The 20,541-nt window shown below is 34.4% G+C and overlaps 1 protein-coding gene and 2 pseudogenes across 5 annotated transcripts; all 3 read right to left on the bottom strand.

Annotated features, from left to right (window-relative positions):
- Positions 1 to 3,072: 3,072 nt before the first annotated feature.
- Positions 3,073 to 10,902, bottom strand: LOC126592746 (protein TRANSPARENT TESTA 9-like). 5 transcript variants are annotated; one of them, XM_050258518.1, is made up of 20 exons: positions 10,721 to 10,902; positions 10,095 to 10,146; positions 9,943 to 10,019; positions 9,717 to 9,850; positions 9,417 to 9,510; positions 9,130 to 9,187; positions 8,399 to 8,507; positions 8,155 to 8,275; positions 7,890 to 8,076; positions 7,300 to 7,568; positions 6,960 to 7,048; positions 6,786 to 6,841; positions 6,352 to 6,399; positions 6,071 to 6,211; positions 5,426 to 5,531; positions 4,831 to 4,905; positions 4,671 to 4,720; positions 4,370 to 4,520; positions 4,101 to 4,267; positions 3,073 to 3,589 (listed from the first exon to the last, which is right to left on the bottom strand). In XM_050258518.1, exons 1-20 carry the CDS (start codon positions 10,771 to 10,773, stop codon positions 3,308 to 3,310), a joined length of 2,319 nt encoding a protein of 772 aa, XP_050114475.1. In that variant the 5' UTR covers positions 10,774 to 10,902; the 3' UTR covers positions 3,073 to 3,307. The 5 variants fall into 5 exon arrangements, with proteins under 5 accessions (XP_050114475.1, XP_050114479.1, XP_050114477.1 ...); XM_050258522.1 differs by having other exon boundaries at positions 9,924 to 10,019; positions 10,721 to 10,740; XM_050258520.1 differs by lacking the exon at positions 4,831 to 4,905.
- Positions 10,903 to 11,547: 645 nt separating this feature from the next.
- On the bottom strand, positions 11,548 to 12,444 carry LOC126592745 (uncharacterized; annotated as a pseudogene).
- A 2,775-nt stretch (positions 12,445 to 15,219) lies between these two features.
- LOC126593621 (uncharacterized) lies at positions 15,220 to 15,839 on the bottom strand (annotated as a pseudogene).
- Positions 15,840 to 20,541: the final 4,702 nt, after the last annotated feature.

The following is a 20,541-nucleotide window of genomic DNA, read 5'->3' as shown; positions in this document are numbered from 1 at the left end:
ATTTTAAAAGAAAAAAAAGTCCAGAGTTTTTATTTTACAAAAAAATTATCTTCAATCCCTTTTACCTAAAAAACCAAAATAAAAAAAATAGCCTTGCCTCCGTTCTAGCACCTAAGCCGCTTTTTTGAACAGTACTTACGAGTTACATGAGGTTTATTTACAAAGATCATATCCTGACATAAACATGAGAAATCTTAAAGCATAAAAACAAAAAAACAAAAAAACAAAAAAAACTCTTGTGCATAAAAATAACCTAAATTGATAACTTTTCCAACAAACATCAGTTAATAAACTTGAATTTAATAAAAGAAAGCTGTGTAGCTTCTTCAGAAGACTGTATATACGTCCTTCTATGGTTTCCATTTTCTAAAACTAGACAAAATTCATGGACAATATATTATGTATTAGCTGTACCATGTAAAATTTTCAATTTTCCAGTATCTAAAACCAAATAAACTCTTCTGCTTCAGCTGGATCAGTCACACTTTTATCTTTTTGTGGGCACTGTGTAAGCTTTTTTGGTGACCGGATTAGTTGGTCTTATTCCATAGCACGACACATAGAAAGGAGAGCTAAACCACTACTCACCATGGCTGGTGTTTAAGCTAATAATACTATAAAATACATGGGAATCGCATTAAAAACTAAAACATATGAACATACAGAGATCCTCACACAAAAAACGAGAGATCTTCCGGCCCTTTCATTCCTCAATCATCTTCTACCTTTACTTAGGTTATTGATAAATCAATGTTTTTACTTCCCCCAAAAAATAGTTTTATAGCTAACAAGTAAATTCGAAGAATGAACGAGTTAACAATTTACCAATTAATCATTTGAATCGATATTTAAAAAGAACTTGCAAATATAATAACAATAATGGATAATTTCATGACGTTCGCTAATAGTAACTTACGTATTATAACAAGATGCTCATGATGTAATAATCAATGTTGATAGTGTAATAAACAACATCATTTTATAACCTCACAATTATTGTGTATTGGACTATAAACATCGACGATTTTAATGTAATTTTGTTAAAACAAAGATTCCAATAACCTTGTTCTTAAAGGAGATCGTAGAATTTCTCATAAAAATATATGCTATGGGGTTTGTATGATATGGGAGGTAGGGACCCAAACAATGCTTATACAGGTATAGATAATCCAAAACTTCCGACTATTTATTCTTTAGCTTATTCTTTCCCCAGTCAAAAAGTTTCTTCTATCTTTCTTGGCCTAAAAAGACAGAAAAGGAAAGCCACCAAATATTTGAACACAAGCACTATGCATTGCTACAAAAAGGAGCGTTTGAATGAGATGAGGAATATCTACGATTACTTAGTATACACCCTAACTCGGTCTCTCTCTATCTCTCTCTCCTCCCAAACACTAGTAACGGTTAACCTGGTTTAAAGAAAAAAAGAAAGAAGGAAAGAAAAGAAAAGAAAAGGAAAAGCCATGTCCATATAACTGTAGAAGTACTAGTTGTTAATCTGTGTATGGACGCCATTAGATTTGTGTCAAAGTGAAAGCTTAAATTAGGGTTTTGTGATCTTTTCTCTTCTTTCACAATCAACTGCTTTGATATATATGTTCAGGGAACACAAATGCATTCAGATAGTTGGTAATATTTAATTAAATTTTTTCTTGTTCTAGCTCTTCTTTTGCTTAAAGTAAAGCACTCTCTCATAAAGCCATATTAAAAGTAAAATATGGCATTATCTACTCAAAAGGGCCGCTCATTTTATGCTTTTGAGCTTCAAATAGGAGCACCTTTGCCCTATACTTGGCCATGTGGGAGAAAGCAATATCCAAGTGACGAGAGCAGCAAACCAGGAGAGAGAGAGAGAAAGAGAGTAGTGCATATATATATACAGTATATAGCAATATATGGAGGGAGGCTCTGGACGGCCCGTCGACTTTAAAGGTAGGGAAATGAGAAAAAGTTGCTCAAATTTTGACATGACAGCCTTGTTAGTGTAAAGGCGATGGAATTACGAACCACACACTCCTTTTCCCGAAAGTTTCCATTACTTTTTCCCTATTGGTATCTAAATTGCTCCAATTTATTAATTAAACTAGTTAAATCTTTCGTTATTTACACTTACAAGGCGGCATCAAATTCACCATGAATCATGAGGTAATATAACTAGATATTAGACATATGCCTACTTCATCAGCTGCCAGCTTTGTATACAGTGAATACATTGTCTCTACAATGGTGGTATACCTATTCCGTTTTGCTACAATTAATTAGGATCATGTTGCACTTTGCAGCTGCAAGCTATATGATGAACGCTCGTGCTTCAACTTGCAGATGGTTGTGCTGTACGTACTCAGCTGCAGGTTGCTGATCAGTTTTTTTACTGTGAAAGAACAAGAACCGCACAGAAGTACAAGCATCAAAGCACGAGCTTTTGGTGCACTAATGTGCTTCGGATAAGTGGTGTCCAATTGAGTTCTGATCACTAAAAGCACGGCTTTTCCTGCATTTGATTGCAGCAATTATGTACATTTGGGTTTTTGCTAAGGTATTCTGATTAGCTAAGGCTGCATTCAACTAGAGCAAGTTACTTTGCCAAAGCCCTTTCATTTCACCATAAAGTGAAAAGTTAACCCCGTTAACCAGCTCTTGGTTTAATAGTGCTAATTCTCGTCCCAATTTTAGAAAATGTCTCAAGCTCAAAATGATGTTTCTACTCTAAACTACTATTAGAGGAGAGGAAAGGGTTTGAACCTGAGATGTAGTGGCTATTGGGTTTAAGAGGAAGGCTCGAATCATTAAGTATCGATTAGAAAACATCACCAAACGAATTGTTTAAGAATCAATTAGAAAATTTGTGTTTAGAATGACGATGAAAAAAACCAGAAAGTTAACAATCGTGCCTAAAAGGTTCATTGTGCGCATTGCCATGGAAGAACGAAGATAATCGGCGGTGTCCGATAGCCTCTTGCCTACAAGATTAAGTTCTTAACCATCCCGGCTGACGATGATATCGGAATGGATCGAAACATAAAGTGCTTTTGGTTATTTGAAAGTCATTTTAGCTCTTAAGTGCTCTCGTACTAAAGCTAGAAAATCCAAATCTTATTAACATTATTATTGAGAAAATTAATACAACGAAGCCCTTAATTGCCAACACATTTGGTGATCAGTACTGATCTAATATTATAAACGACTACTGTGAGTACAACCCCTTTAGGTGACAGTAACAAAATTTGAAAGAAAAAGGAGAGAAGAAAGACACAGAACTCAACTGAGATTGTTGGCAAGCTAACTTACAACGACGCAAATAACAGCTTCACTCATCTTCGCTCTCTGATAAATTTCCGAGACAACTATTCTGCAGGAGAGGAGCAAGTACACTCTCGACAGAGGATCTTTGCTTCCTGGTTTCCTCAAGTATTGACAATCGAGCAGCTTCGCAAGCTTTGGCATTTGGAAAACCAAGTGTCCATCTCCCATCAGCCACATGATTGGACTTCCCCGAACGATGGCCTCTAACTCTACTTTTGTAGAGTTTTGGTTCAAACTCTCTTATCTGAAGATGCAACCATGTCGGGTGATCCTCATCTATTTTTGGCTGTTTCAAGTGAGAAACCATATTAACTATGTAGAAAAATAATGACAGAGAAAAAAGAAAGAAGATCTACAAAAATCAAAAGAATTTCAAGCTCCCCTAACACTACGTTGTCAATTTTACTATCACTTCTTTTTCCATATTTCACCCCAATTTTGCGACTGTCAGCTTCTTCGTATTACTACATTGTCTTTTGTTCAATATGAAACTCGAAAAACTTATTTCCTATAAGATAGACAAGGCACATTTGTAGAACTCTATTTCAAGCCTGTTGTCATAAACAAGAATTTTTCAATACGCAATTGGACTCTAATCTACAATGGCGCAAGACCCACCAAGAAAACTGGCCATACCCATAAGCCTAGTTGACACAATTGATCAATGTGAGTATCATAACTAAATCAGTTTAATTGACCTCTCACACTAAAATCTAGAATTTTAGAGTTGACTTAATGCCGATACATGAAACTAGCCAGGACTAGAAGCAAAGCATATGTCTATTTTTTTAACTTACAATTAAACCAGCCAATGGTGCAATAGCAAGTACAATTCCTCGTTGACTGCGGAAAGGATGCTTCTCTGCAAGAATCACTTTTCCAGATGTTTTCTTTGCCACAGGTATCAGGTAGATATCCCTGATTCCAGCTTTGGAAAATGAAATTCTACATGAAATTCCAGATCCTGCAGAAAGTTGTGGGAAGTAAGAATTCAAAACACACACACACACACACATTGAGAGAGAGAGATCCTGGAAATATTCAACTTTTACTGGATAATACCCACCTAAACCAACCTCCGACCCAAAGCTTGCAGACGCACCATTTGAAGCATGCGTATTACTAGAATCAGCAATTGCACTGCTGTCCAGCAAGGGCTCTTCAAGCAATTCTCCTTTGGAAATTGTTGATTTAAGTTGAAGATGGAGAATAAAAACCTAAAAGTAAACCAAGGGAACCTTCAATGAAATATCAACATAAAAACTAGAAGTGGTCAATCAAGGAAGACCAGCCGAGAGAGAGAAAGAGAGACTACTAGTACAACATTAGAAGAGATGTTAAAAACTGATACTAATGATGGCATTTACCTTCACATTGTCAACCATCCTCTGCCAAGCACAGTATGAAGTTGCATCACCTGCAATATGCACATAAATTTATTTCTCTCTAAACCCTTTCTGAAGCTTTCCGACAAGAGAAGTACAATCCATAAACAAATTTTTTCAATAATACAGAGAAAAGATGTACCATCAGTAGTTTGTTGGCTAACATCAAGCTCAAGAACAAAAAAAGGATCTTTACATTGGGATGCTTCCTGAAGAGCTGTATGTTCGAAAATAGATAAACTGAATTTACTAAGTAGTTCCATCTTCCATATCAAATAGGTAATGTAATTTTTTTTCCTATGTTAGAAACCAACTCACATCCTAACAACTATTGGGAACATTGAGAAACCACTAAAACTTCACATGATATGAGAGTGAGAGATCCTCAGTTCAAATCCGGCTATTTCAACCTCTAAACTTATAATGATCTCCACACATGTTAGAGATTTTTTTAGAGTATAAAACGATTTTTAGCCTAATCTTAACAGTTTTAGCTTTTGTCAATAGTATTGAAACAATAAAAAAAATATTATGGAAATATAACAAGATCTTGAGTGCAAACCCCTGCAACTGCAAGTTCACTGATTCTATTGGACTCCATGTAGGTTTCAGTAGGGGGAGATGGTATAATATGAAATAATGTTGGTCTACATCCTAACAGCTTAATCTTTTGGGAACAATGGAACTAAACTATCACCATCCCAAGAAGAAACCATATCCCCCCTCCCCCAGCCTACCTGCTTTACAGTTTGCCCATTCATTTCTGAAAGCCTCTGGTATATGATCAAACCAGCATCCATCAAGTTCTTTCTGAAGACATTCACGGGACTGCTGATATGAGGTCTGTCCACACAAACTAGAAAATATAAAACTTTAGAAAGTATGAGACACATTTACACTACACCACATAATATACTACTAGATCATACGAAATAGTAAATGTGCACTTCAGAGCTTGCTTTTTACTCTTACCTCAGAAAGGTCAGACAGTGTTCTTCAAACTCCATTTACACTTACATTTATTAGCTACATAACAATTCTAATAGGCAATCATCATTATATGTCTTCTTACAGTCCTATACAGCAATTTTGAATTTTAAACTAACAGACCTATCTATCTGTAACCCCAATTTTACCATCTATCAACTTTTTACTTTGAATATATAGAATCCCACGGTTCCCACCATACAGTGTTCTACCAAAGCTAGGCCCTCGAAGGGTTGATGTGGTACTATTCCTTCTTTAGAAAGCTCAACCACTTACCAGTCGTTTCCAGTCTTACCAAGAAAATACGAATAATTATCCATTTCATTTTGGCATGATTTCTGACACGAGTGTAGAATAATATACAAGTGCTTCTACCAAATCAGTTGAATCCTTACATTGAATAGCTGGAAATTATGATCACTAAGCCCTTTTCCTTGACAAATCAAAAGCTTCCGCAAGAACCACCCTGTATGCCATTGTATTAGTATAGAGTAAGGTGGTTGACTTGCTAAAACCTTCAATAATGCATTTAAAATCTGTAAAATGAAAATTCAGTTCATCACGACACTGAAAGCCACAAGGGTAAAATTTTAAATAGTCAAACTGCTGACCTAAAATGACCAATAAGTGAAGATATATATTTAAATAAACAATAATTAATAAAAAGTCACTGTACCACATCCATATGTTTCCATAGGAGATTTCCAATACTACCATCCACATCCTGTCAAGATATGAAATGGAAATTTGTCAATATATTTCCAAAGTGTTTCAAAACGGTGGAATAAAGTAAAATGAATATTCAAATTGCATATACAAAACTAGCAAATGCAGAACATTCAACAAAAATGCCAAGAAATGTATGCATTAAATGGAGAAATGGTTGTTAACACAGAAGTTTCAAAAATTGAAAATGAAATTCAATGTAAAGGTCTTTGAATGCAACGGAAAATACATAATACGCAGAATAAGCATAAATCACCATCATGCATAAAACTAATATACAGTAACTTTGTTTTATTAGTCAGTAAACTCAGTACTCACTTATTACCAGCTGGAAATTACAGAATATATAAAGCGCACATTGAAAAATTGAAGTTATTAACTCACAATCATATATTGCATTCCACTTAATCCAGTCATTTGAGCCAGCAAAGGATGAAGATCTGCATCAATGAAAAGACAAATTAAAGATATGAACAAACTCAGTCAATTTCAAAGCGGCTATCAGACCGATGCGTTGAAGTTATGTCTTCTGTACAACAGCAGATTCTAAATTAGTACCTTTTGTTTCTGCTAAAATAAACAACAAGAATAGTGATGCTAGCAATAGACTATGATTCTCGGAGAAAATATGTGCTAGTATTCCACTCCTGCATCAGGAAAAAATTTCATAATACATCAAAATGTATGAAATAATTATCAATTGTCATCACTCTTTGATATAAAAGAACATTAATTGACCATTTAACTAATTTAGTGAAATGTGAACAGATTGATTTTTTAGTCTTAGTATTCCAGCACCACTGCCCAAAATATTGAGAAAGAAACTACGTTTCTCTCATTTCTTTACTCTCTCTTTCTGGAAAGGAGGTTATACGAACTAAAACAGAAAAGTAACAACCTTTTGATAGAGACAGTATCAGTAAGGAGGCTATTATTTTCTGCTCCTTCAGTCTCATGACTAGAAGATACTATTCCCATTTCACTCAATATAGATTTAGCATGACCATCGCTCTCAGTTGAGTCCCTTTGAACAGCATCTCTCACACTTGAGGTCATATGAGGATATAAAATAACTTCGGCGACAAAGTTGAATATGCCTTTTCCACCAATGACTTGAAGAAGACAAGAAATAGTATAGAAAGACGTAACTGCAGACAGATTTGAGCCCTGAATCATAAATGAAATGCTGAATGAATACAGCATATAGAAAAAGTATATCATAGTACTATGTAGCATGTACAGTACAACAAATGCAGCTTAACATTGAATTAGCAATGCTTGACCATTGTTTTTTGTGATACATTTGTTAAGTGGTTTCAAAAAGTGGTGTGTGCATGAGACAAAAAAGGATGTGCAGAAATTATTTCCCAAAATGTAATGTGGACATACGCAATTCTAGGTTTTCCAATAGGAACTATCTACCAACAAAAAGTATTTCTCATGCTGATAAGAAAGCGAATGAAGCAGATACAAGGAAGAACATCTTACATTACTCTGCCCCATCTGCAGTAATGGGAGTAATATGGGAACGATTAATATTCTGAGAAGATTTTCAGTAACTGCTCTACTCAAACGAGACTCGCCAATACCAAGTATGTCCTTCAAGTAATACAGATCATCGACTATCTTATCAGTTTCCAAAAGTATTTCTTCTTTCTTTTGACGTGTACGCATCCTGCATCAATAATTAACCATTCAGCCTTCCAGATGCATAGTACCTAAATCTCATTTTACCAAATTGAAGTACACATACTCTGCATCGTGGACAAGGGCATCTAGATGAAAGAACTTCTTGCTTAAGCTTGAAACCATATCTGAGAAATACCTTGAGACTGGAGGAGTTGTTATATATTGATAAACCATATCATCACTAGCTGCACGACCAAAAAAAATACTGTTTCCAATTACGGAAAATGTAACTACAACCCAAAATCTCATGAGTCTCTTCTGTTAGCAGATTAGAAAGGGAAGAAAAAAGAAAGATAATAGCAGCATACCATTATATATACTGAGATTTAATGCACGAATAGCTGTCTGAATCATCTTATCCCCATGGTGGGCAAATTTGAGAGCCTCTTCATACAGGGGAAATGACGCTACAGCATCCTGCAATTGGAGGGAGACATGGACACGAAAAAATTAATTAGGGGCCATGCATCTAGGCATGCACACTTAAGCTAAATAAATGCAGCAATAAAGTAGAGACCATCCTTTAATTATTGATCACGGTATGAAACAGTGACTGTCATTTCTTGTAACTCATTATTGCTTCTCCCCTTATAAAAACAACATAAATTATAAATAAATAAATAAACTAAAAAATTTAAAATAGATTATGCAAGCCTAGATGATGATGAAAAGAACGGATAAGATGCCTCGAAAAGAGGAAAGGCGTTACAGTTCCCCAGGGTCCACACAAGACAATCAGAAATGCTGACAAGGACTGGCCTAAGCCTTGATGGCCCTGCCAGAAACCACTTGGAGAACATAGAACACACGAAGCCATCTGCATGCTCTAGTCTAACAGGCTCAACCCTGAGGCCAAAACTTTTTTTGTTTCTTAAATAGTAGGAACCCACTGAAAGTGTACTTTAAACAATGTTTTCACATCCATTACCAATGGTACGCAGGATACAAATACGATTTCGACTGCCACTGCAGACAGAACTGCATCTATCAAGTAAATCATGACTTGTACCAAAAATGTACACAATAAACTTTAACTTACCCCGTGAACCTTCAGAAGAAGGCAAAGTGTATCTTTGTTTAATTTATTGCCCACTGCTCTGAGTAGAGAGAGACGGGGGAATCAGGAGAATAATAAACTTCACAAGTAATGACAAAATCAAGCTAAAACTGCATCACAACTGCTTTAGCAAATAAGAGTTATATATATGTATATGTATGTATGTATATATGTATGTATATATGTATGTATGTATGTATGTATGTGTATGTATATGTATGTATGCATGTATTGAACGTGAATGTAGAGAGAGAGAGAGAGAGAGAGACCTCAAAAAGGAAACATAATATAACGCTAGATCTCCTCCAAATTCAAACTTGTGTCCTATAATATTGTTGATGTAGTCATTGCTAAAACAATAATCTGCATCAAAAAAACCATCAACAGATCACCAATAAGTACAAGCAATAAGCTTAACAATGGCACAATTAATGAAAAATAAAAATAGAAATTCAGGAGAAGGCATGTTTGGAACTGATTTCCACCATGGTTGCAGCTACCAAATCTTTGGTAACCTAAAAATTGGAGGACTAATCTTAGATATTGATTAACTGCATTTAGAATCTTACAAATTGAAATGTCACTATTCATGTTTTGAATCATTATACTCAGGTACTGAAGCAACGGTGCCTCAATTCTTGAATTTCTACTGATCTTTAGCACACGAACAAATTCTGATAAAACTTGGTATTCCATAAAATATCTGCATATAAGTTAAAAGTAACAATTAAAATATGAACAAGAAAATAAAAGGCGTACCAATATAGAAGCTTTACCATGAACAACAGTTCATACTCGAAAATCGATGGGTCTTGTCTATCGCCATAAGTAACTAGCTCCACTATGGACTGTAATAAATCTATGACTAGTTCCTGGTAGAGAGTCACATGAGGGGAAGGTGAGGCATATTAAACTGAATGAAACAAGAGGAAAGTCAAACAAGTTACCCTGTTATGCCCGTCCACAACTTTGATCTTCCGCAGTTCATTGATTACATACCTATTTCGATAACAGCATAAAAAGAAGTATTAGTAAAAATACTTGATGACGATTATGATGATGAGGATGCCTACGAAACAATGAGATACACTCTTAGGACAAAACTTCAGTCCACTACTAAATAGTAGATGCACAGCAGACATTGTTACCCATTACCTCCACTTTTCGAGAAATAAGGTTTTCAAATTGGCAACCGAACAAGTAACTAAAATTCACCCACCACTCTGTAAGCCCTCAATCTATAAATTGATACAATGTAGGCATTACCTCCACATTCCCAAAAATCGAGTTCTGAATCCGGTTACAGGACAAGTATCTATATTAAAATTCACCCAACACTCTCTATTCCCTATACCTTCAAATGTAAATCAAACTACAACCATATCCAAAATTCGTTTTCCATATACTTTCAGGGAAGTTGAATTAAAATACCCAAAATCGACTATTTCGGTTGCTCACAATTGTTTAAAATAAATGAGGAACTAGTCTAACGAGTAGTGTAGAACCCTAATTTACGAAACTGGGAGTGAATGTAGAAGTTGAAAATTTGGAGAGAGAAAAACGGGGAACTTACTTGAAGTACTGGAGCGAGAAGCGGTCGATGGAGCGCCAGAGAGAGCGCCACATGGTGGTGACGACGGCGGCGACAAGGCTGACTGACCTGAGCGATCAAATTGAAGACGGCTTGGTACGAAGGGAAGGGAAGTTTTTTCTCGTTGGCTGTTTGGTTGGTGGGCACAAACCGAACTAAATTCAACGTTCCTTTCATATTCCTTTCGCTATGCGTTTTCCACTTTTTGCTTTACCACGTGTTCTCAAATCAATGCAACGCGCCAAATTATGTGGAATCACTTTTGAGTACAACTATTACGTGACGCTTCAGTCCTACAATGTAGCCTCTCTGCACGTGCGTGCGAGAGGCATCACGGACGCTACGCGTCCCAAAGATGTGTTGTTTTAGATATTATTACATTTCTTAAGTGACTATTTTATAAATTGTGGATGTGTGTCCATCACAACAATTTCTTATTATTTTCAATCATCTAACTTAGTATTTTTTGCACCCGTCCATTGTATAGAAAAAATGAAATTTATGAATTGCACACTAACCATTCCACTTTTTTTTTTTTTGCTTGCTGATTATTACGGTATGAACAACATGAAGGTTGGACCCAATAAGTGAAATAAAAGGAAAAACACAAAATGGAGAACATAATAAATTTCTCCCTCTCTCTCTCATGCAAAATGTCAAATATCTACCCAAGTCCTTAAATTAAAAATTTCATATTCATAAGTTTTCAGTCAAAGTTATAGGCTAGCTAGGGATGAACTCCTAATATATGAAGCAAATCAAAATATGGACAACATGTACATATGTAAACATAGTGTCTACGTGTGAAATCAAAGCCATGCTTGCCACCCATTTGCTTGCACTTGATGCTTTAGATTTTCATGGTTAATCTGCAAGAAATGATGATAAAATAAGAAGTCTAACTATAATGCACAATCCCAAATATAAAGGTTGTAATCAATTCAACCTAAATACCTTTAACTTTGACAATTTTCTCACGGAAATACTTTTACTCCAGTTACTTTTAAAATACTGAAAGATAAATAATTTGTCAAGTTTGAGGTAACAAATTGTAATCATGTTTACAAAATTAAATAGTAAGAAATGTTACTTTAATCTTGTACTTCGACCTTTGTACTTTGAGACGGGTGTGATGCTTATAAAAATGACAAAAAAATGCAATTTTATTTATATTTGAAAATTGCATGCAATTTGAATTTACAGTATACTTCCGTATGAAAATAAGAGAATACTTACTGTATTTAGAAAAGTTGTTTGGTCACCATTAATCTTTTTCCTGCACCCATAAATTGTTTTTTTTTATAATTCGAGATAATTAATTTGTAATTTTTTTTTTAATTTTATAATTTGAGATAATTAATTTGTAGAATGATATAGAGAATGCCATTAAAAATAAATAGGTAAAAAATGGTGTTGGACTTTATTCCAAATTTGTATGATGCGAGGAGTTGTTGAAGATTTTAATTCTTCTACAACCTTTTTCATGCGCCACCTATATATTGAAGGTATATATAATGTTAGAATTTCTTGTAACAAATTTAATAAAGAATTTAGAATACATACTGCTCATGCTTCTTCTTTTTCTACTCTTTGAGAATCAGTTGGCTTAGATCAGTAGCTTTTACTCCGACAGATATCTCCCAACCAGGTGTAAAAATAGAGACACGTCTGTTTGGGATCGTATCAATAGGTGGTTCCTTTTCCATTTTTTATGGGTATTCTTGTAAATATCCTGAGAATGAAAACAAAATTTTTTTTAATTTACATAGCACATTAAGATAATCAAAATTGAAACTCATAATCTGACCAAAATTTTAAAACGCACAATGAAAATTTCAAAGAAAGAAGTTTAAAAAACTAAAATTGACTTAGAAATACTAAATACAAACTCATATATACATCATGAAAGATGCAGTAGAGTGCATCAAATTCATCACCTAAAAGATGGATGGAAAAAAAAAACTTAAAAACTGAAAAGGTAAATTTAGATTTATATTTACCCAAAGAGAAAGAAAACATTTGTGATTGGAGAGATTGGGATGCAAGCATGTGATATAGTTGTCCCACTACAATAAAAATTCAATCACAAAATTGTTAAAGGTGTGTCCTTTTTACCCCATAATTCATAGAGTAAAACAACATATAATCCAAAATTCGAAAGCCTGTAGAAGATCTGCAGATGTTGCTATAAAAAAAACAAAGAAAAAAGATGGACAGACATACAGAGAGAGAGAGAGACTGCATAAAAAAGAAAACTGAAGGACTTGAATTAAGGACTCGAATTTTTTTTATTAGCAATCATCACAAACCCCGACAGAAAAAGGAAACTGAAGGACTTCTGCTCTTCCACCGCAACATATAAATTGGGGAAAAAAACAAAGGAACAAATATAAGTTGGAAAGAGTACAAATCAAGAAATAATGAAGAGAAAATACCTAGAAGGCAGTGGAAGAGCGGAAGTAGGATTGTAGTGCCTTACCAAAACTGGAAGAATTTCACAGCAGTTCTTTCTACTTGAAAGAATTTCAAACGCCCTCCTGTAGATACATGGGTTGTTACATTTAGGATTTAATCATGAGATTAGTGAAGAGGCCGAAGTGGAAATGGAGAAGGAGGAGGAGCTCCAGATTGCAAGCTAGAGACTTCCATACCTCAAACCGAAGGCGGCGTGCTGTCTAGTAGTCCAAACCTTGATTTCACAAACACCTAATAGGCAAGATCCGGCGAAAATGTATGCCTTAGCCTCTAACGTCATTGTTTGTTCTTTAAATTTTATTATTAATTGTCTAATTATTGGCATCATAAAATGAGGGAAAATTGAAAAAAAAAATGCAGGAAAATGTAAGAAAAATATCAAAAATCTTCACAGAATGTGCTAATATACTTCCATGTATATATGCGAGTGATTTTCTTACCGATTTGTGTAGATTCTTAGCATGCAAATGGGTGAAACTGAAACATGTAGAGAAATAGTAGGGAAAGAAGAACAGAGAATATGGAGTGATAGGCAGCGGTTAGAAAACAGAAAGAAAAGAGTTATACGTGGAATTGTGGGAGGGTGCAAGTGATTGTCTTACCAATTTGTGTAGATTCTTAGCATGCAAATGGGTGAAACTGAAACCTATAGAGAAAGAGTAGGGAAAGAAGAACAGAGAATACGGAGTGGTAGGCAGCGGTCAGAAACAGAAAGAAAAGAGTTGGACGTGGAATTGTGGCAGGTTACAGAGGTTTGTGTGAGGAAGAAGTTTGTTCAGAAAATGGGGGAATAGAAGATACACGTGGGTGGGTGGGTTGGTTTCCGCTGCGAATTAGTGAGTTTGAAAACTGACCGTGCTAATCCAGCGACGATTTCGAGAAAGCCGCGGCGCGGGCGCAGGAGCGAAGCGGCGGCGGTTGAAGATTATGTATCCAACACCATGGCAAACTCTAATTATTCTCCAGCCTTTCCCCACGTTTGAAATTCTTTTTTTTTTCTTTTTTTTTTGTCAATTTTTTTCTGTTTTATTTACACAAATGCCCATGAAACATTTAGTTTCATAATTTACTTCAGTTTTAATTTTTTTTGTTTCAAGGGCTTTTGTGTCCAGTTTTTTTTGGTGAAGCCTTAAGACACCAAAACAAACTTCTGGCATTCTATTATTAGCGATTTATAAAATTATAAATTTTTTGGCACATTAACGGTGAACTCGATTAATATAAATTGTTTTCCAAGTTGAGTCTCTAGTTGGTTTGGTTTAGGTTTCGAATCCTATTATCGCACAGCCTAAAACATAAGGGTTCAAATTGGTTCGTTTTAGGTCTCAAATTAGTAGCATAAATAAACTGACTAAGTTCATTTTATAGATCTTACATGTATCTAAGTAATTATATCCCGTAAATTGAAAAGTGGTTAAGAATACTTTTTAGCATTATATTTAGAGATAGATTACATCAAATTCAAATATTCCTACGGATTTTGGTTATTGATGTTAAACGATTTAATTCGGTTTAGAAAATTTCAAAGTTCAAATAAGTGGTGGACGTGAGGTCAATATCCGTTATACATTGAACCAAGGTGGTACCAGGACCACTCAGAGGCGTGAAAACACACATGTGAAGGTGCTTCAGGACCCTCCTAATAGTTGATACGGATTCTTTTGTGCCCACCAAATGTTTGATATAATGCTTATTAGGCATATCTCGGCATTATTCTATTAAGTTGGCTCGTGCTTAGTCATATTGAACTACATAAAAAAATTGAATAAAAATAAGCTCATATCAAACGCTTAGTGGGCCCAAAAAAATAACTCGTACCAATTTTTTGAACCAAATTCATATCACAAACATACAAATACAAAAGAGAGCACTTTGAGGAAGCTTTTCATAGTTGCAAGAAAAGGAAGAAAAAAAATACCTGAGGCCATTTGATTCGATTGTGTTGTCCAACCTTCCTCCAAAACCATCGGGGATGTTAGTGGTGGATCGTGTCCGAAAACAATCAGCTAGCTTTGGGTCTGTTTTTCTCGTATCCATTCAACAAAGTCGTCAACGATCAAGGGCCATGCAAGTTCAAGCTTGTATTTACTAGGATCTTGAAAACTCATCGAATCGTAGAACCAGTAAAAGGACATCCACGGACCCATGGTTAAGACTTTGTAATCACTCTGAATCTTCAGATACTGAGTAAATAACTCAACCTGCGTTGGATATTCACATCCCAAAACAGTATCTAACAACTCAAATATCATGTCTATATCTATGCCTTTCTGTTTCCTCCTCCGTCAAACAATATTTGAACGCATACGACAGAAATCCATGAAGTCTGATGGTTCCCCTCTGACCTCTATATCTAGCTCTGCAAGTGCCTTGTTTAAGTTATCTACTTTGTTTACCCTTAGGGTTTTAAATCCTTCTCGCCAATCTTCTAGGGTTTAAGTATCCCTGCCTTGTTTAATTCATCTTCCATGCAAGCATCAACATCCTTATGTCCGTATGATCAACTTCCATTTTTGAACAATGACGTTCGATGATCGATCAAACCAGAAGACGCATTCGATCCGCTCTGGCTCGATCCCTCTTGCCACCTTAATCGATTTTCTGGAATTGTGCATTGGTTGTTCATGGGATCAAAAACGTTCCCGGCCTGGCCGGGATCCCAATGGGCTTTGTTTTATCCTGACCCTTTCATTTGGGAGAGTCTTGGACTTGGATCTTAACATTTAGCTTGGCTTGTGAATTGGAATGACCCATTGAGTTCATGCTTTCAGTCTCACCTAAAAAAAGTTTTTTTCTTTTCTTTGAGGAGAGTGTCTGGATAAGGGATTTTTTAAGTATAAAGAGATTTAGGTTAAATTAAGAAGAAATATGCATTACTAGATATTAGATAGAGAGATTGAAAATGTATTAGTGAACATCAAAAAGCCAATAAACGAAGGAATAAAATGACTGTTTTTATAAGAATTAAAAACAAAAAAAATACAAGGGGCAAATGAGTCATTTCACATAGTTATTTATAAATCTCCCTCGATGCTTTGCATTGACTTATTCAAATCTCGTTAATCTATTGTTATGCGTTTCTTAGTAATGTAGCTTACATATTACTTGGAAATCACTCAGTCCAAATTAGACCATAAAAGGCCGATTAGTGTGGTTCGAAAGGGGTTGTCTCTAGCTATGGTCAGATTTGTTATGTTGCCATTTTTGTCGGTGGAAAATCTATTTCCTCAATTTATCTATTTATTATGGAGCTAACTAAATAAAATATTTAGGCTACAATCAAGAATACGTCGAAGCATGAATTGACTTAGCAACGTGCACCTTGGTTAACATGCACTAGTGAGTGATTTCCTCCGTCAATAACACCGCTATCATGCACAAAGTGAAGCTTGATAGGAACGCGAGCTAACATCACATAATTTTCGAGAAAAATTAGGCGTTGCACTAATACGAGTTCAACTACTATAGAGAGCATATAAGAATTGGAAAATGTGATGTCGGTATAACATTAAAGTGTTATTTCCTTTAATTAAGAGAGCATAAATGAGGCCTAATAATTAGAAGGAGGCAGATTCTCTGCCCTCCCACTTCTCATGCCTTCCTATTTTGTATGGTCACGGTTAAGTCACGTCAATATTTTATATTATTATTTTTATAGAGATAATAAGACAAAAGGTAATAGTAATATAAAATGTTGACGTGGCTTAACCGTAACCATACAAACAGAAGAGTACGGGAGGACACGGGAAGTGGGAAGGCAAAGAATCTGCCTCCTAATTAGAATGGGCATTTCCTTTTGTTAGATTATGCCAAATATCCATGAAGAGCATAAAACCTACTCAATCACCTTGATTAAGTAAAAGATAAGATGGTCAACGTTCGCCATCATTTTCATGATTTCCCACACGACATTTAGGTTTACATAAGCTTTGCTAATTTTCTGGCTTTTGACCTTCTTTATCAATCCGTTCATTGTCAGCTTGTATATGAAATTATCAACCAATATATATAAATGAAACGCGAAAACTCTAGTTACTCTAGTATGTTATGGTGTACGGCATGCATCGAACAATGGAGGGTCAAGATCTTTTTTATTCTATCTGGTCAAAAAGTTTATGCAAAAATGTAAAATTATGTCGGGCACGCAGTTCCATCCCAAGTAGAAAAAAATAAGAGAAATTAGATTCACATCCTTATTTTTGTTACTCCTTTGATTAAAATCCTATTCATATTTTATTTTTTATTAAGGTCATTGGGTATTAATAACATCATTAATTATTTGAATAATAAAATATTTTTATTTTTAAATATATTCCTTTAGTGTTAAAAATGTTACAATTAGTATGTTTATATTTATGGCTAAATTTTTTATCATATATTTTTATTTTTAGTTTGTACCTATTTTTAATTTGTACCGATTTTCTTTTCATTTTTAATTTGTACCCATATATTAGTTTCTTTTTGTGCCCATATTTTTTTAAAGTTTTATTTGTATTTGTCCCATGTGTATACCGTCACGTGACATTGTATATTTAATCAATGATAGAAAAATTACATATGGTATATTTATGTTTTATGCCTAAACTTTGCATCATATATTTATATTTTTTAGTTTGTACCCACTTTTAATTTGCAACATTTTTTTTAAATTTGTAGTATTTTCTTTTTAGTTTTATTTTGTACCCATGTATTAATTTCTTTTAGGGCCTATATTTTTTTTAAATTAATTTGTACTCATAATTTTTTAATCTTTTATATGTACTCTAATTTATTTATAATGTACCCATTCTTCTTTATTAATGTACATATGTGAAATGTACCAATTTTTTTGTAAAATGTACCCATTTTTTTAACACTATGGATACATTCTTTTGCCATTTATTATTTATTATTTTTACATAGTTTTATCCATTTATTCAATCAAAATGTTTGAATTCTTTTATTGTAACCGTTTCTAATAGTATTATAATGAGGGATTTTAAATTTATAGGATTATAAATCTCATAAAATATCAAACAATTAATGTCAAAACTATAAAAATATAAATATTAATAGTAATATAATGAGGTGTACAAAGTCAAGGGATTTTGATCAAACTTTGAATAACATTAAGGTTTTAATCAAAAAATGTTAAGGATTAGGGACCGCATCCAAAGTATCTCAATATTTAGCATAACACTACAACTTCGCCGTGTGACATTACTAATTCACGCATGATGTATATTATGAGTGAAAAATGAGTTTACAACTTCTACTAACATAAAGTAGTTAATTTCTCACCACGCTGAAAACTGAAGCTACTAATATGGGTAAATTAACTTGGAAGTTTGTATATATAACTTCTATGATATTTCTGTGAGTTTTACCTTATATGTAGCTCCAACTTATCTAAACAATCACTGAAACTTGCAGCATCGGGGTCCCAATATATCACGCGACAAAATTGTAAGGAACTGTATATGCCTAGTTAGTTTGTTCTCTTGTACATCACGAGCCGTTTAGAAGTAAACTTTTTTGTCCAAGAACTAACTTTCTGGGAGATACTGTGCCGTTGACAAGCATGTAACTGAGAGTATTATTTCACATTGGGAAGGTATTGTACATAGAATATAATGTATGTGGTAGTAAATTTCCATCGTCTTCAATTTAGGGCTTAAGTGCGTAACAAAAAACTTACCAAAAATTGATGGAGATGAGATATTTATAGGAATGTGGCAAGGGTTTTGTCCTACACAAGACGGCATCCCATTGGCCAAAGCGTGTCATCTGTAAGATGGATAAGAAAAGAATAATCAAAAGATATTAATTATTAGATAATATCTTGGGATGTTCTTGTAAGTATCCTTAATTGGATATGACGAGGATTCTTTACTTGTTTGAGTTGATTTTCCTCCTTACCATGAGTAGGCGAGCTTGATTGTGTCGTAGAACCTTCAGGGATGTTGGACTGCAAGTGAGAATATTTGAGGGCACTGCATTTAACGAGAGCATTCTTGTCTTCTTCTTCAAAAAAAAAAAATTCATTGGTCGTCTCTGAAATTTTTGAAATTATTTTTTACTTCACAATGTATGTTGTACGCATGATCGTGTCTTTTATTACTTATTACATTAGTTTTGAGTTAAATGTTTTGATTTTACATGCTACATTATTCAATGCATGCGTGAATCGATCAGCCGACATAAAACGTCAAACATATCCAGTTTAAAATCAGAGTGGTTTGGTTATGGAGGATATCATATTATGTATAGTTTGACTAATGCGACAAGAAAAGACTTAATATCAAACCTTCTTTTCATGACATGAAAAAAGTGAACATACCAATTACCACTAAGCAGGAATAAAGCAGGCCCACATAACACTTTCTTTGGAAAATAATGGCCGGTGAATAGAGATTCCAAAAGAAAACCGAAGGCCCTTTGGTGACTCATTTCTTTTGTTCTTATTGAATCACATGGATGTCTTTCAATCTTCAAATATCTCACTTATCCTCCACGACAAGTTGAAGAAACCTAATTTTTGTATCCCTACGGGACTTACTTTTTTATTTTGGTTATAAAAAGACGCAATGAGAGAAAAAGTTTGCTAGATATTGAACAGAAACAAGATCAATGTATCACCTTATTTATTTTCTTTACTTATGTCAGACAAGGGAAGTGAAAATATAAGAAGAGAGGAGCGGGAAACTCGTATTATTACACTCTGCTTTGATCTTTGTTGTTGCAATAGTATGATAACTCTATTTATAGAGGTTTTCACCCGATATCTCTTTTAATGCATGTAGAAATTTTACACACTAAAATAGTAAAAACCAAACTTCTACTATTTAAGCCATGCATTTTTTACTCTTATTCTTCCATCTTTCATCCTTAGTCGCATATTGTTTTATGTAGGCATTCACACCCATTTCACAACACTTAGGTATTTTTATATGGGATGGGAATTTTTCTCTGCTTTAATTTTATGTATTCTATTAGCTGAAGTAGGACCCTCCCCATATGAATAAGGTTTTAACCTTATGACATGAGCATTGCACCACTAGGTTCACAACACTCTTTCCTTGAAATCACGCCAAGGAAATCTTTCTTTATTGCTTGTGTGTCTAGCCAGCTGCATTTTGCAATTTTTATAAAATCAAGAGAAAGTTTTAAGGAAAACGATTCACACACACTTTTTTCTCCCTGCAAACTCTTATTTATTTTTTTACCATTAGGCTGAACAAGTCAGAAGAGAATCAATAGAAAAATAAATAAATAAAAATGTGCAGATGGAAAAAAAATAGGTGTGTGAAAAAAAGCTAGCCAAGTTTTGCACCCATTAGACTTTTATT

This window comes from Malus sylvestris, chromosome 12 (genome assembly GCF_916048215.2).
Source record: "Malus sylvestris chromosome 12, drMalSylv7.2, whole genome shotgun sequence".
Taxonomy (NCBI): Eukaryota; Viridiplantae; Streptophyta; class Magnoliopsida; order Rosales; family Rosaceae; genus Malus; species Malus sylvestris.
The sequence above is the reverse complement of the archived record's forward strand: the minus strand, read 5'-3'. Positions and strand labels throughout refer to the sequence as shown.

Bases quoted from the DNA above. Each gene is read 5' to 3' on its own strand.
- LOC126592746 (XM_050258518.1), bottom strand. From the start codon at position 10,773: ATGTGGCGCTCTCTCTGGCGCTCCATCGACCGCTTCTCGCTCCAGTAC. The intron at 10,020-10,094 runs GTAACTTGTTTG...ACTCTCTACCAG, and splicing joins TTGTGGACGGGCATAACAGG to GAACTAGTCATAGATTTATT. The intron at 7,049-7,299 runs GTTGTTACTTTT...TTCCTGATGCAG, and splicing joins GATACTGTCTCTATCAAAAG to GAGTGGAATACTAGCACATA.